The sequence below is a fragment of the Phaethon aethereus genome (assembly GCF_964289735.1).
Source record: "Phaethon aethereus genome assembly, chromosome: 1".
Taxonomy (NCBI): domain Eukaryota; kingdom Metazoa; phylum Chordata; class Aves; order Phaethontiformes; family Phaethontidae; genus Phaethon; species Phaethon aethereus.
The window spans coordinates 196,077,947-196,095,789 of NC_138575.1; the positions used below are offsets into that span (position 1 = coordinate 196,077,947).

The 17,843-nt window shown below is 34.7% G+C and overlaps 1 protein-coding gene across 4 annotated transcripts in view; it reads right to left on the bottom strand.

Moving 5' to 3' along the window:
* Positions 1-17,843, bottom strand: part of NBEA (neurobeachin) — a gene marked incomplete at its 3' end in the record, with an annotated part of 516,829 nt that overhangs the window by 318,787 nt on the left and 180,199 nt on the right. For 3 of the 4 annotated variants that reach the window (XM_082012156.1, XM_082012153.1, XM_082012154.1), the window contains exons 25-30: positions 16,438-16,461; positions 13,836-14,016; positions 12,591-12,721; positions 11,309-11,416; positions 9,523-9,691; positions 8,038-8,133 (exon numbers count right to left, since the gene is read on the bottom strand). In XM_082012156.1, the coding sequence (XP_081868282.1) occupies positions 8,038-8,133; positions 9,523-9,691; positions 11,309-11,416; positions 12,591-12,721; positions 13,836-14,016; positions 16,438-16,461 (709 nt within the window). The remainder of the gene's footprint in view (positions 1-8,037; positions 8,134-9,522; positions 9,692-11,308; positions 11,417-12,590; positions 12,722-13,835; positions 14,017-16,437; positions 16,462-17,843) is intronic. The other variant, XM_082012155.1, reaches the window with a different exon arrangement.

Genomic DNA, 17,843 nt, shown 5'->3' on the forward strand with positions numbered 1-17,843 from the left:
AGGCATTGATAACCTTATTAGCTGCCTTTTATATATCCCTTCATAGTATCCTACAAACTTTCAGGGACAATACAATACAAGCTGAAAATGCTTTCAATCCAACCACGCAGTGATATTATAGCTTCCTCCATAGGTGGCAGAGTCAACTGATCAATTCCTAAGCTCTAGGTTATAAAGACACAGTGAAAAAATTCTTCCTAGCAACATCAGTCTACTAGTTTCCATATATGAGAAGCAGCACAATCAAACTGAGATGAGAAACTAGGTATGGGGTCAGAATCAAAGAGTAATAAGGGTCTGATACAAAAGTACACTGAAAGGAGTAACCAGGAATGGAGTTCAATGGAAATGTCCTCAGAAACTCAGGCACAATGGTGAGAAGGATCACCCTAAAAGAAACTTTAAGGACCTTTTCTCAGGACCTTTTCTCCTATTGGCGTTTCTGTTTCTGTGTGGAAGTTATAAAGAGGTCAGAGTACAAATTCCCTGTACAGTGATAGTGGTCACGGCCCAGCCACATAACATGTACTCATTTTGGCAGCCTGGTCAATATTATTCTTCATGTAACAACTATGCATTAACAGGCAAATCTGGTCACGCCCCTCTAATGGAGTTCATGGGGTTCTGTTATTTCGGTGGCAAGGTTATCTGAGCAACACTGATTTTTATTTTGCAGATCTCTTTTGCTGTTCTAAATATTTTGTAAACAAGTTTCCTTGTTAAGTGAATTATAAAAAAGTGAGGAAAAAGAGCCTGGCTTAGGGTTACTATTTGTCATTCTTGCACTATCAGGCTTTCATCCAGGAAAACGCTTGATAAATGCAGCCTACATTTAGCCTGCACCTCTTATTTAGCCAGACCATTTATCCAGGTTCCTGAAATTCCTGCCAGACCAAAAGCTGGCCCTTTGCTTCTGCAAGGACAGCAATGCAACCATGCAGATCCAGTTGTCTGTCTAACAGAGTGCCAGTAATCGTGTACGTGAAGAGGTTGATGTAGAGCACGTGCCACGGCAGCATCTGGCTGGGAAGAGTGAAAGCCACAAGCCGGGAGACCCCAGGGCTCCGGCATGAATGGCCGAGGGCAGAAGGAACAGCTGAAAACTGGGGGAGTGGGGAAGGTCAGATATGAAAGACTCTGGGGTGGGCTGGCAATTGGAAGGGCGCAGGTCTTGAGACAGGAGATTTAAGACAGAGGGTTGGGAATTTCCTTTTAACCAGAGTGGGTGTGTGAGGAGAAAGGATGTAGCTCTGGACCAGGAAAAACAGAGAAGTCCTGAAATGGGAAGGAAATGGAGCAGGAGAGACTTAGGGTGGGGAAATCAAGGTTGGGAAGTGATTGTAGAGGACAGAGTTATCATCAGCCCTTTTTCACAGCTGGACACCTGTAAGTGCATGTCTTCTCTTTTTGCACACTGGAAATTGCTTCTATTTGATAAAATTCCTCAAAAGTCTTTTGGTTTTTTCCTCGCAATCGCTCCTGGACTCAGGAAGGCACACAGGGCAGCTCATTCTACCTTGACCAAAGAAAAGAGTATTAAAAGAGCCATTTTTGACAGATGTAACTCTTGATCTGTTTAGGCAATGTCTTTAATCAATGTCTTAATTCTTCCTTACTAATCAAACCTCTTTCACTCAGTGCTTGATAGATAAGACAGCTGTACATCAGTCTGATTGATTACCTGGTTGCCAAACAACATGCCAGCAGTCCTAAAATAATGCATTACCAAGTCATTAATTAAAAAAGACTTAAGATAAAATAAATGTAAGAAAATGAAAAGTTGTATTAAAGAAGTGTCAAATTTAGAGTACAAAAACAGCTGTTCACATAAAAAAAAATCAGGAACAGTACAGTAATATGTGTTTTTTTCTAGGTGAATTTCCCTAGTTTTTGTCAGTTTCTATTTTTAATGTTTTTTATTTTTGTCTTTGTGTAAGTGCAAAAACACATAATGAAAAAATAGATTAGTTGGCAGTTACCTATGATAATATCTGTATTTCTGACCCGTGCTGAGAAAGATGATGTTTTTGTGATTAGACATTTCTTGCAAAAGAAATAAAAAAAATTCTGTCACCTAGGTTACAGCATCCAGCAATAGAAGTTAACAGTGAAGCAGAGTATGTTCTATACATATGATGAAAATTATACTAAAAATGTTTTATCTTAAGCACTACTCTTAAAAATCAAAAACTTTAAAAACATCTGTAATTTGTACAAACAAATGAAAATAAGTATTGATGTTAATTAAAAAAAATCCCTATTACAGCTGCTTCGGGCGTACATAATGACTGATCAATTAATAACGAAATATATGGGCAAACTTCTCTTCTGATGTCTTAAGTAGTTGGTGAAGGGCAATAAATATTATATTAAGACGTATTTATTACTATCTCATGATCTTCAAATGCGTGTCCTCTCAGAGGCAGTTGGAATAAGCAGCATATATTTCATCAGGAAAGCAGTGTGATAATTTTGAGCAGCAGGCAGAAATTCAGTAGAATTTGAATTTTATGACTCTTGTGATTATCACCCATGTCTCTTACCACATTTCCCCCAGTTTCTTGAAAACATATGTACAACTAGATTTTGAGAAAGATGGAGCCATGAATATTGTCAGGACTTTGTGGAGGCAAAAGATATTTTGACAGATAGTGTAAATTAGTCCTTTAGTCCACTTTGCATAGTTAGACTGCTACCCTTATGCCGAATATTCAGTTTAAAAATAGGCTGGAAATCTCTATGCTACTACTTTAGGAATACAAACAGCAGTGTAGCAATGTACAATACCCAGAGTACTGTATACCTATGAGATCAGAAGAACTTGCTGCTTTACTTGTCTTCACAGAAAAAGCTGTTTCTACAACTTTTTAATAGAGTTCATTCTGTCAAGAAAAAAAATCAATAGCTTCCAGTCCATCCACAGCACATGCCTTTAAGAAATCTGTTCATTTACAGTGCTTTGGGAAAAATACAGACAGCGATATCAAGGGGGTTGAAAAGCCAATCAATTTCTGATAAAATGTTGTGATAAGCTACACACTGATTTTCTTCGCAGAATAGGCCATGAAAATAATCAAAGGGCTGGAGCACGTCTCCTATGGAGACGAGCTAAGAGAGTTGGGGTTTTTCAGTCTGGAGAAGAGAAGGCTCCAGGGAGACCTTATTGCAGCCTGCCAGTACTCAAAGGGGGCTTATAAGAAAGATGGGGACAGACTTTATAGCAGGGTCTGTAGCGATAGGACAAGGGGTAATGGAAATCTTCCCCATCACCAGGAGTAGAGATGAAGTTTTAGCACTGCTTCTCTACTAAATACAAGTCAGCTAGGATTTCTCACACGTGATCTTTTGGAAGATGCTGCTAAAGATGAAAGTCAAAGATTTTTATAAAGGTGTTTGTTAGTACATCAGACTGCAAGGAATACTCTCCTTTGAGGATCTCAAGCACGGAGCAGGCAAAAAAGTAGACTGGAATACATATACGTCAAAAAAGAACAAAACTGAAAATCCCCTCAACCATACAACGAAAAAAATCAGTATTCAAAAATAATTTACAATGGAGAAAGGTGCAGATTAGTTGCATTGCACACTGTTAGACAGGTAGAGAAGAAATAAGGGGCTATTAGAGGGACAATGGTATGCATTGCTCAGATTTACCAGATGCCAGGTACAAAGGGAATATGCCTGCCAATTGTTAGGTTGAAGACATTATGTAATTGTTTAGATGGATATATAGTTCCTACTTTCAAACCATATGCATGTAGTAGTCATAAAGAAGAATATGTACCTATGAACATACATCTAACAAATTATAGCCATCTATGGGATGGGGATATTACTAAGGCACATAATGTCATTAGACTGGATTAAGTTCCTGAGATCAAAGTATTTCATGTCAGCATTTATCATAAAGCAAGTGTTGTGCCTGGAGTTCAGTTAAGCCTAGTCAAAGGAGCCAGGATAAATCTGACCAAGGTAGAGGTCTACAATGACATCTATAGTGAATGGTAAAAGGTAGAGATTTCTAGTGCCCAATTTACCTCTCTCTTAAAAAGATCCCTAAGGCAGGCCAGATGAATTGTACCCTAAATGTGCCCTAACTTCTCTCCACCTATTATAAAGGGGGACTAGGATGACTAGCTCAGGCATTGATCCACTACTGATATTTTCCAGAAAGTGCAACTCACGTATGACTGATGATTTTGAGATAAAAACTGTACAGAGCTTTTGGTCATACTGCAATACCCACAGTCACAGAGACAGTGAGAATGATAAAGAATGTTTCTATCATCTTTGACTAGTCAGGTGAAAACAACTCTCCTCTTCTGGCAAAGACATTTTTAAAGTTATTCCCATCTTTATTACACCTCCATATTTTAATTATGTTGAAGAACTTAATCAGTCAGCTGAATAAATCTGATGAACCAAAAAGTCTGTAGGCCAGTTAACTTTTTAGACCACTTGACAGGCTCTTGCATTTAAATAATTCTCGGTTTCAAGTCTCCATTTTGAAATCTTCACAAATTCAGAGAAACTGAGCCAACTGACATCCCAAAAGTCTAAGTCATTCTAATTCTTTGGTATTATTAACAGAAAGAAGCAAGTCTGGCAACATTTACTTTTGTAGGACTGTGTTTCTCATACATCCTTCAGATGCAAGAGAATAGTTCTAATCTGCTATTTTCCTTGAGACTGCGATAATACATTACGCCAAAGAGTAATACTATATATAACCTAAATTGAAAAGAGAGGGAGCTCGCTTTTCATTTTGCAAGTTCTGCTTTGTCTGACTAAGCACAGACTATTTTAGAAGTACCCCTTAAAGCTCTCAGAAACTAGTAGAAGAAACCCAAGCACTTGTGACAAACCTACGACAAGGAGTAAATCTACAGATAAAGACACCTCTTTCACCTTCCCATGGATCAGCTTAGAAAGAAAAATAAATACAGAAGTATAGAACATTATAAAGAAATAAACATTTTTATTGTTAAATGGCAGTCATGGACACCATTGGTTTATTGTTTCCTTCTTGGGTATGTCCTTTCTCCTTTAAGCACCATAAGATGACATATAGCTTGTGAACAATATTTGATTAACAGTAAAAGAAACATTAAATCCTTATTTTACCACCTAAAAACATTTGTAAGTAAAGGTAGAACATATTTCCCTGCAAAGCATTTTTTAAAGTCTTTTATTCCAATATCACATTTTATTAATATATAATATCATCAATAAACTAGGTAAAGGTCAACATTTTATACAAGAACCAAAAAGTTTCATATCAAGTATAATAATGTTTGAAATTCTTGTAACTTGACAACAACTGTAGTTACTCATAAGAAGCATACACCAATCACATACTGTAATGTGCCTGAGACAAGTAGGGTCTCACACAGCCTTAAATTTATTTTAAGTAAAGATATTGCCCCATGTAAAGAAAAAATAAAAAGCAGCATCACTGAAAACAAAATCAGCATCTTTCTTAAATACTGGTAATATACCTATGCCTGTCTTACCTTTTCCCTGATAAGTTTCCTGGTCAGATAATTAGATTCCATCCACTAAGATTCCATCCATTAAAGATGGATTTCTTTTTAAGCAGCCAATCCCATTCCCTTAATTCATAAAGATCTGTCCCAAAGAAGTCTTGTATCGTTCTAACAACAATGATACAATTTGCTGTATTGAATGGGACTGATTAGGAATGAATTCTTTACATCCATTTAGTGTCATGTGAGATGAATAAAATACAGAGACCTTCCTTCCGTGTAACAACTGAATTTTTATCCATTTTTAAATAAATAGGATTTTGCTTTAAAAATATGTATTTACATTTAAATGCTACATTAAACCACTCTGTAATGTGTTAAAATACTTCAAAATTTAAGATGATATTCAAATATTACATGCTTCCTGCCAACATCTGAAAGCATGTCAGATCACTAAAAGGAACCCAATTGGCTTAGCCACTGGAACGGAAGATTCTTGAAATGACAAAATAGGTTTTGACTTTTAGCCTTTTCTGACAGCATTGGTAATTTTTTTTTATTTAATTTCCTCCTAACGTTCAAGACTGAGAATCTGGGTTCAGAATATAAAAAACAGAAATATTTTTCTTCTCTAACAGGTGAAGCAGTCAGGTATAAGAGGCTGAGACATCATAGAGTTAAAACCTTGAAGGATGTGATGATATCAACAAATAAAATAACTAGCCACATTTCCTTTACTGAAAAATTTGTTTCTAAAGCCAAAACACTTCTTTTGTATCCTGCTCACAATTTTACTATAGGTCTATTTTAAAAACAAAACTATATTTTACTTAAACACAAGCTAAAACAAATACTATATGCAATAGTATAACAGACATAATTCTTAAAAAATGCTTTATCTGAAATATTTTGTTGAATTTGTATGGCTGTCTCCATTTCTTCTTAAACTTTTTTTCTGCTGTTATTACTTATATTTCATTCATGTGCTATATGTGGATAAGAAGAAAAACTGGTTTTCCCCTTCTATTGCCCCCATTATATCAAATGTCAAGCTTTGTACAAATAGCAATATCATCTCATGTTGCATAATTTATTTTTATTTTATTAAATTTAACACGAATGAAAATGTCTTTAAATAACTGTGTTTTGAGGCAGTCTAACCAATCGAAATTTTCAAGCAAAGGTGGTTAAAAATAAAATATCCTATGCCTGATACACTGATACACAGAAACATGCTCTAAATGTGGGAAAAAAAAAAAAAAGAGAAAGCAAGATTGAATGATGTTTTAAGGGTTTATTCTGTAGTACCACATAGTACTGTAGTACTCTTCTGCACTAAGAGAAAATGATTCCTTTTTTAATCAGTGATGGATTAAATCATAGAAATGCAACTATGTCACAACAAAGAATATTACATAGACAAATTGAATGATCCAAAATATTTTTTTCCTGTTTGTATGGCAGACAATAGTCTTATTAATTAAAATTGCAAACTCTTGCTTACTAGTTTTTAGGATTTAGAACAATTTATAATATACATACATGCACACACAAAAGTTTAAGAAACTCTGGATGAACATAGTGATAGTTTAAGTTGATATAATGAGTATTTTAACATAATGCTCCCAAAACAGCATATGATAAACAAAAGTTGCCTTATTACTAAAGTAGGAAGTTAATTATTTCTGTTCTTTATAAACAGTATGCAATTTTAAATCTCTTTTTATAAATCACTCTTTTTATCCACTGAGATTTTTCAAAATTATACCAAGAACATTTTCACCAGATTAAATTTCTTAACCTATTTTACATTTCTGTATTCGCAGCACAGTGCATGCAAATAAAGGGGAAATGTACATGCAAACTTGGCTAAAGTTACATTCAGGTAACTCTCTCTTTTTCAAGTAATGACATCTGAAAAACATATTCCCTACCTTATATAGTATCTACTAAAACAAACAAACGAACAAAACAAATCAGGCCCAAAACATATAATAGTTGCTCTGATCACAAAAGCGGTTTCCTTCAAGAAAAGCACAGCACAGCACATTAATTAACAGGCATAAAATAATTCACAATACATACAGTATCAGAGGTTTACATACCATCAAGAAGGCAAGAAAAAAAGCGGGAAAGGAAGGCAAAAGAACAGGAAAAGATATGGGGAAAGGGAATACTACGAAAGTGCTACACACTTTATGTGGTATGCAATATTTTTAAAATATGCCTGATTTATTTTCATGTATCTGATATTGTAGCAGAATAACCACAAACCAAAAGCATTTAAAATTTTCTACATCCATTCCCTCCTACTTACTGCTTTTTTTAAATTTCATAATAAGTAAAGTTAATAAATGTAGTAAAAGTGGGGAAGAGATTTCCTGGAGAAATGTAGGCAGGAAGATAAAGTTTTAAAGGTATCATCAGGTCTGATCTCCATGTAACCTGAGGCGTATACTTATTTATCGACAATTACATCACAGTTAGTTCTTGAATTACATTACATTAAATAAGAACACCCAAACAGGTTAGGAGATGATGTTAATATTACCTTTGTAAAATGAGTGGGCAAAGCTCTGCTCAGGAATTAACTTGGCAAGGAATCCATGGTTCAAACTTGGGTGAGGGATAGATGGTATGACCACAACTGTGGAGAAAATCATGGAATCAAATGTGAGCCAGCTAATATTCATGTGTGGCCTGGTCCACTGTGGATCCATGACAGATATCCTATCTCATTGAAACATGCAAATATGGTATTATCAACAAATAAATGCATTTCTAAAGGAAGGAAACAAGTTCTGTATCAAGAGATAGGAAACAGCATACCTATTTTTTGGGCACTTCAAGAGCAACATTCATGGGGAAAAATAGACACAGAGAGAGAAAGAGAGAGACAGATGCACACACACATGGACAAGACAATCATGGATGAAACAGTTCACTGAAACTTGCAGTTTCTTAGTGCAGAACCATAACATATAATCATGAAGGCATAAAAAAATTATGATTTCTCATAACTGATGACATTCATGTAGTATATTTCCAATGGAAAGCCTACAAGCACATGGACTTAAAAAATTATGCACAAGTAGTAAATTAAAACATCATGATGAATCAGAAAATAATGACTAAATGTAAATATGACACAAATTGGAAGACAAATCCTATGAAGAATAAAAATTAGCAACTCCACAAATAAAGTAAGTAATTAAAAAACAATACAAGAATTAAAACATACATAAAGAGCTTCATGGACAAATTCAGTTACTGTTTTCAGCTCTTTTAACGCAGAAGGTACAGTTATAATCAATCCAATCAGACTTGAAAAAACCTACTGAACTGACAGTGTAAAATATTTGAAACAAAGCGGGGTAAGGTTTGGATTCCTAATTTCTGACATGTTCTTACAGCTAACAGACTCCCTCCCTCTCAGGCTGAAGAACACATGCTAGGAAAAACCACTACTACTAATAAAAATCACGAACAGTTCAGTCAAAGAAGGCAATAGAAATGTTTCCTTTTTATTATATTGTTTCCACAGGCTTTTAAATGCAGGCACCAACACAGCAGGACTCCAAGAAAGTACTCAGTCCTCTACCACTACCCTTTCACAAACCTCCTCACTCAAACAAAAGGAGTTCACATGGGCAGACAGCTGTGTTTGCTGTTTATACATTTCATGGTATAGAGTTCAAGATATCTGTTCTTCCTAACAAATAACAGATTGAGGAAGTTGTGCTGGTCAACTATCTTGTACTTCACAGCTTTAACTCCATCAGGCACCCTGGTTCTTTTTAATTATTTTCAAATTAGAGAAAAAAAGGCATAAAAAAGCAATATGCAAATGAAAATCAGTTATATGTTATAAGGAAATATAGAGAATAACTGAAATCTGCCAGTGTATGTATAAGAACCGAATGATTATAGAAGAAGTAGCAAGTAATTTCCTATTAGGATCTTAAGCTACTCACTAAGATACTTTGTAGTAAAATAAGTAGATAAATCAAGTAACATTTGAAGAAAACAAATGTACCTGTACTTGTCGGTGAATTTATTTCTTGTCTGATATTTCTACCTGCCTGGCTCCCAGATCTTGCAGTTTCTCGTTGTGGTTCTAGTATATCGCGGTATTTGGAGACCATCAGAACAGAAATAAAGTAGACTACCGCCAAAGCTAAAAACTGAGCCTGTTTGCTGTCATCCTGTGTTGGAAGAAAAGGAACAGGCTTTAATAGTGGACATTTTCATAGAGTTTTCACACAAGATCATCACAAGGCTTAATAAACAATACCTTTCTGAAACGTATTCTGTTAGCATAGTAGCAGATGGATTATGTAGAAGATTTAATGGATTTTCAGTGGAGTACTACGCACACACTATGTGTTAAGTACTGAATTTTACAGGTAATTTGGCAACACAAATCTTTGGAACTGTGGAGCCAATGGGCTTTTCAGAACAGAAGCATGACTCTGCTCTGAGAGTGCTTTCAAGGCTGCCCAACAGCAAAGGCAACTAACTGACTTCTGCTGCCCCAAGGATGAGACTCCAAAAGCTCCTGCCACAAGAAGGTGAGGGGTACTCCTGCCTTCACTTACCTTAGAGGCAAAACTAAGCTCACAGATGCTTTTCTGGCTAACACTGGATGCATAAGCAGGCATAACAGCTTCTGGCAACATGTAAAAGCAGGAGGGCTATGGCCATTGTTTTTCTTCCAGCAATAAATCCTAGCTTGTACATTCTGGCTTCTCCATCAACAGGATTGTCAGCAGCAATCCTAGTTTTCCAGGACTCTGATTTAAGTAAATGCCAGGACAACAACAACTTTGCTGTCTTCTTTTCCTCCCACCTGATGTCATCTGCTGTTCTACGGCAACTACCATCTATGGCTTAGATATCATCCTGAGTGAGCTTAAGTTGCTGTAGTTCAACTGAAATGTCTTTTATTATTATTATGGTATAAAACCCCACATGGCAGAATTAAGACTTCAGCCTCTATCTACTCTTATAGTGGCTTCACCTTCTCTCAATTCCACAAGTACGCATTTTCTCTTACAAATACAGTGCTTGCTTTCCATGTTTTCTGGGTATTATTTAATTTGTCTGCATGTCTTTGCAATTCTTAAAATAACTAGAAATCCCCTTATTAAGTTCTTTCATAGAAATGCCAGAAACAGTATTTCCCCTATTCCCTTCTCCTCTAGTTAAGAAAAGAGCAGGTGACAGAAGATCTCCACCCAAATTCAACCTTGCCCTTTCAAGATGATCAGGTCATACTGACAGATAATTTTTTTTGTGTCAAGCTCTACTTTCTTCTTTTTAAACCTATTCCTAACTTCAGTCATCAATCCACTTGAACTTAGGTTGGAGCAGTTTAAACATAACATCTATTTGCGTATATATAATAATAAATCCTATTGTACTACTTTCAAAACCAAACACATTGTGGTGCAGTTTTATGCTAAAAACAGTTGCAGACAAATCTGAAAAACATTTTAATAGATATTTATATATAGTATATGTATATGTGGGTTTAGCAGAAGTAAAAATTGTCTTTATAAATCAATTTGGCACAGTTCTGTAATACATATAATAATTCTTCCTCCTAACCTGGATGCACAAATAGCTGACCCCTTTAGTAACACAGTTTTAATCAACGTAGGTCATAACACAGTTTTAATCAACGTAGGTCATAACTCCTTTATTCTGTCTGTGTTTATTTGGCTAATACAAGATATATTTAATTCTGATACAATCAAAATCCATTCCAAAATATAAGTGATGATTTTGAAGAAGAAAGACTTACAGTACATATTACTCACCACATCACGAAAAACAACAGCTCGTAGACGATTGATATCAACATCCTGAAGAAGCCTATCGGGGTCTTTTATAGGAGAAAGATTGCCAGGGACATTTTCAAGTGGAGTCTAAAGATAAAAAGTAGTGAATTTTTTTTTTACCTCCCAAATATCAAAGCATTTCTGTCAGAACCTTAATTTGACACCTTTTTTGGATATTGCATCAGATGCTTTTTTACTACCAATATACTTCCAACGTAATGCTCAGACAGAGCAACTGTATCTCTTCCCAGAGTTAAGATAATTTGCTTACAAAAGTTTATTCCAGATTACAGTTGTTTCATAGCAATACAATAAATTATTTTTAATACATGTGTGAAATTTAAAAATGATAAGCAGAAATATTTTAAAAAATCAGTTTATGTTCATTTTACTGAGAATTATTACAGACTACTACAGAATAACTGCTATTATTACAAAATCATAGAGTAGTATTCTTCCTTCAAAAAAATTATAAAGTATTGCAAATGATGCCTAAAAGTCTCCTTTGCTTTGCACTGAATGTGATAATGTGGAGAAATGTAATGTTTTTGTGAGATTCAATATAATCAATAATATCGTGAAAGGAGCTGAGTTTGTAAATTCGACGTGAAAAAGTCTTTAGAGAAGAAAAAACACTGAATTTAGTAATGAAAATATAGTAGCAGAAAAAGGGATACTTTATGTCATTACAAAGTGTTGTATTTTAGTCACAGGCTGTGCTGGATTTTAGTTTCAGGACTCCCAAAGTTTTAAAGCTCTAAACAAGTTTAAAAAAAAGATGAACAATGAATTAATGAAACGGGAAAAACTAAGGTGTAACAGAATAATAAGTAAGTTTCATTCCTAAAATCAGGTAGAAAATGCTGATGTCTAATGTGCGTGCAAAAGTCTGTTGAAGTTAGCGGGACTCAGATATTCCACCAACAAAGATGTGACTGCAGGATTTCATCAGAACTGGAAGTGCCCTGACAGATTAAAAAAGCTGTGCAGGTATATATGACAGATGTGAGTAAGGGGACTTGCTCTTTGAAGTTGACCGAGCAAGAGTGAAAATGCTGTTTAAAATTGCTCTAGTCATACCTCTGCATTAACATTTACTTGTTTCAAAGAAACCCCCTCACATACTTTTACTTTAAGCCAGTTAATAGCAAAAACCTAAGCTTTTGCCAAATATTTGAGAAGGCAGTTACAATAATTTTCTGATCCTATAAAGCAGCGGTATAGACTTGCCATTGCTGTTGGTAACTGAAGACTGGGTTACCTTGGTTGCTGCTGATGCGGTTACACCCTGAAGAGCGTCTTGAGTTTTACTGCTGATTAATGATGTCTTGTTCACTCTCTCTCTCTGCCTTTGCCGACATTCTAAGCAGTTTCTCACAGCCACACAACAAACTAAAAAGAAGTTATGAAAATACTACAAATTAGAATATTGGCTCATTAGTATATTCATCAATTAGCAGTCTGTACATCTAGTTTGATATTTCAATAACCATGTCCCAATAGTAAGTGCAACACAGTTCTCACATTAGACTCTGTACTAAGAAGGTGTTATGGTGACTTACTCATTTTATTCTTTAGTTGAACAACTGTTTTATATAACTACTACATCATTATATTAAAATTTGAAAATTATTAGTCCCTGAACTGGAGCTCTCATATGTTATTGATCGGTTATCAACACTTAAAATCTGAAAGTACTTATGTACAGATAGAATAAATAAAAAAAAAAGCAGTAATTTAGAATTTGATGAAAACTGATCACTGTGAATAAACCACAAGTTTCATACCAGAAGCAGTATAATCATCAATGATCTAATAAGGGGTATGAACAATAACAGGACAAAATCTCAGTACAAAAATTATTTATCTTTTGAGAGATGAAAAAGTATGTGGGACATAATATTAGCAAAAACAGCATTATGCCAGATGACAGCCAAAATTTAATGTTCACAAGGACAAAATTACATAATTTGCATAGAATTGTTTGAATGATTCATAAATTTTTAGATTTCCTAAATTAATTGTAACAGTATATAGCAGATAGATAGTAAATAGTGAAGAGAGGTGCCAGGCTGTTGCAACATATATTAAGGTCTACAGAGACTGCGCATGCATCCCATGCTTTTAATCTTACATAACCTATAAGTAAGTAGTCTTCCAAATCCATGGAGACTTGGATAAGGAAACCTGCAACAGGCAGGTAGCAAAGCAGTCGTAAGAAAAAAATAATCTCTATTTACTTACTTATATTTAATATTTTCACTCCCCCAAAATATATACAACTTGAAATACATAAGAAAGAACAATTTCAGACATGTGATTTTAACTTATTCTTGTACCTAAATTGAATTAACCTTAAAGCTGTATCAAATCAATAATAAACAGGATTTTTATTTTATCACATCATAGTCAGTACAAGTCCTTTCCTACATATGTTGCTATTTGATCCATCTGCGTCTCATTGATCTGTAAGTAATTATTTAATACATACTGTCTGCTGACTTACCAAGCCTTAGGCACTGTCGCATTAGACCTCCAGAAGACATGTTTTTTTCAGCTTCAATCTCACTAAAATTTAGAGAACTGGCAAATACTAGTACATCAACCATTGCCATCAGACGGCTGAGAAAAGTTACTGCTGTCTCTGCTGACATTCCTTGTGTCACTTCAATATTTTCCAATTCAGTCTTTAAAAGGAGATAATTGAATTAAACAGTTTGAACACAACTGAAATACAAAGACAGCACCTACACATACAAATCTAAATCGTTATGCTTAATGCCAAATACATTGAAAAGTTATTTAAAAATCTCCTACAATTACCATTAACATAAACTGTGAGTGAAATGCAAAGGAAAGGCAGCATGAAGAGTGAGAAAACTGTTTACATTTACATGTTGACTTAGAAAAAGTCTAATATAAATGAGAAAGTTATTAGCATAAAGACAAAGTGTGACCAGATAGCAAAACAATGCACAGCGTATAAGGGTGCAACGAACTCTTACGTTCTTCGACAGGCTAAACAAACTGACAGGTAACAGATGAAAGTAATTACTGTCTGCATGGCTTTTATGTTCCTTTACATAAACAAGTAAATGTGAGGAGTGGAGTGGGAAAAACGAGACAGTTTTGCCCTGTTTCCATGAATTAATTCACCCTGGGAGTGCTTATGCTATATAGGGACCTGACAGAGTCCAACCCTCCTAGAGATCAGAGGAGAGTATGTTTACTCCCTCATGAAAAGGGAACACAGGGGAAGGAAAAACAGGACAAGTTATCCGGCGTGCAGCTCACATCTCCCAGAGGATGGCCATTCCTTTCCTAACGTAGCGTTAGACTCTCCTTAACAGGAATCCACAGAAAAATGCTGAATGAGCTCAATATATCTGAAATCTAAAAGGGGGTCATGTTTTTCACCAAAAAAATACCTACGTGTCCAGAGTCATGCTTTCAAAGGCATTCAGGTGTCTAACAGTGCAGAGAAGTGAGTAAACAGTAAGTTTAATTAAAAAAATAAATATCTGTTTAAACACAGTTACCTATGGATCTAGGCAAAACTGAAAACAGCATTTAGTACTTGACTGTGTCCGCATTTATATGCTTAAATACTATTTTTAAAATTCTTTACAGATGGCTGATTCTTATTGATTGTCAACAAGATTTCACATCGCAGGGCTTTTCTGAACACAGAGTTCGGTCCCTTTGAAAAGCGTTACTTTCATTGTCTTTGTTTTTATTAATTTGCTTAGAAGTATCTATGAAAAGAATTCAAAATATATTTTGTGCTGTTAAAGAAAAAAGAAGTGCTCTAAAGAAAAAGAAATACAGAAAAGTAAAAAATCCTTTATTCCCATACTTCTAAAATAGCATTTTCACTCATGAGTCACTTAGAATGTTTTACATCAAAAATTATAAAAGTGTAAACTGTGCCAAACAGTATTAAGGAAACAACTGTTTTGAAAGATAAAGGATATAAAGTGGCATGTGTCACCACAATGATAGATACCACTTCATTTAATTTCTCTTAAGGATGTAACATGTCGGTTACATGAGTGATTTGGGAAGGGCTGTCATCTGTCTGATCTGCCCAATAACATCAGAAAAAATGGTAAAATGACAACTCTCAGAAGAACGATTTCCAGCCTATCTTCTTTAGCCAGGTCTCCCCCGCTTAGTGTGTGCTGTGTTCCTACTTTTTGGAAAAATAAAGTTGCTGGTTTTTTATAACAGACTGGAACATCATTTTTGAAAGCACTCAACCAAATAAAATAGATTTGCAAAAATCTATAACCATAACAGTCTGCTAGAAAAACTCATAGGTGGTTACAGGAACTTGAACTTCAAACTCATGCTTGATATAACATCAGGCTTGCTAGCAGCCAGTTGCGTGTCTGCTGTTGATTTTTCTCAAGCTTCAACTGTATTGCATCAATCATAGTCTTAAATACTCTACTTAGTATATCTATTGTTTTTTTTAAAAGGTTATGTAATAAATTCATTTTATATAACATTTTACCAAAATTTTTGAAATGAAAAACACCCAACTTTTTTTTTTTTACAAATCTCCCTAAAATTCTGCTGGATAGAGGAAAAAAAAAGAGTGACAGTTTTTTAACAGCAAAACTTACCATTGGTTCTACCTGTGAAATACATCACATTGATATTCTATTAACATTTAAAATAAACTCCATTGTTGATGAAGCTGCCTTCAGGTATTAGCAATGTTTTAGGTTGGTGTAGCTCAAAAACCCTTTAAAAAGTGAACTGATCACCATGCCATGACTGGTTAGGATACTTTAAGAGCAGTAACAAGTCTTCCATACAATTAACATGTTCAAGCCCTAAAGAGTTTTTCTACTGACAGCAACATTTATAACTTAAATTAGCTCATGGACCTGCCTACATTCCGTCTGGCAGCTAACAGCAAGCATCACACTTGACAACGCATTAAGTTACTAAAGGGAAACATGTTAGAAAAAGATAATGATTACACCCCAATATATGCCTATTCACATGCTACTATACGACACAGGAAAATAATAAAAAAGCCAAAATATTAAATGATCAAAAAGAAGGTATTTTTGAAAATGCAAAAAACTGAAACTTACAGCAGCAATACTAACCTTAGAACCCTGGACATGCAACAGACAAAACAGACAACAGATCACAACAATAAAAGAAAAAGAAAATTATTTAAGTTAACTAAAAATACAATGTAAAATTGAAACAAATTAGTATCTTGGAATTATACATTTGTTTAATTTATTGTTAGAACATCAAAACATTTCAGCTCAGCATGAACATTTGAAAATAAAGATCTCTAAGAGAGAGCAATGCACAAAGAAAACTGTAAATCTTACATTATTATGGACTTCATGTAAACAATGATTCTTCCAAACCATCTTTTATACAGTACATAGAGAAATTTTATGAAGCAATGTAAACCAAAGTAACGTTTTCACTGATTATATTATATAGAAATAAAATGAGGGTTTTACAACAAGCCATTTAACTGAGATGTAATAAAGTAGTTAATCTTTGTATGAAGAGGCAAATATGTTTAAAATGCTTTGAGAAAACAAATGTAAATCACAAAAAGCAAACTGGTTCTTCATGCATAATGGTCCTGCCTTTGAATCATAGCTCATCATATATATTACATTTGGGTGTGATTTCCTCAACCTAAACCAATATTATACTGGATATTTGAATGCTTTTGAACCACAGGAAAAAAAAATTCACTAAGTCCCTGGGACTGAGTTAGTCTTCAAATTTCAATGTTCACAATTAAAGAGCGGTGTAAAATTTGTATGTTTTAATTTTAGGTAGAAGCACTTTCTCTCTTACCACAACGAGCTAGGAACTAATCCTTAAGTTTTCACTGGTTATGTTTTAAAAAGAGAAAGAAACTGAATTTTCAAACATATGTCAGTATTTTTGTCATTTAAATAGTGGAAAAAACTAACAGAAAGAAAAACAAGCTGAAACAAACTGCTTGCTTTCCTTTTGGAACAGAAAATACCATGTTTAACCAATTTTTAAATGTGTCTTCCTCCTTTGTAGCTGGATGCTCCTCGAGAATTAACCTATGGCTATTTTCTCTCCATTAGTAGCTGAAAATTTTTACATCAGTGTGCCGCTGTTGATTCTCAGAATTGTTATAGATCACACAGCACCTGTGGCATCACATGAGTCACGAACACGATAATGCTAACACTATACACAGGACATACAAAAAAATATATCATCTTGGCTTTTAGTCTACAGACCCAATAAGGCTGTCTTTAAATGTTTAATTGAGTTTTGTAGACAGTCGTTCTTATAACACCAGCAGTCCTCAGATCACAATTTGAGAGCTGCTGTTTTAAATGCTGCAAGCAAGAATTAGAATTACAGGCTTCATAGACTAAGTGGAAAAACAAACTAGTTGCAAGGGGTCTGGAAATTTACTCTCAATTGTCACATATATTTCAACTCCTCAAATTTCTTTTGCTTTACTCAGTGTCCTCAAGTC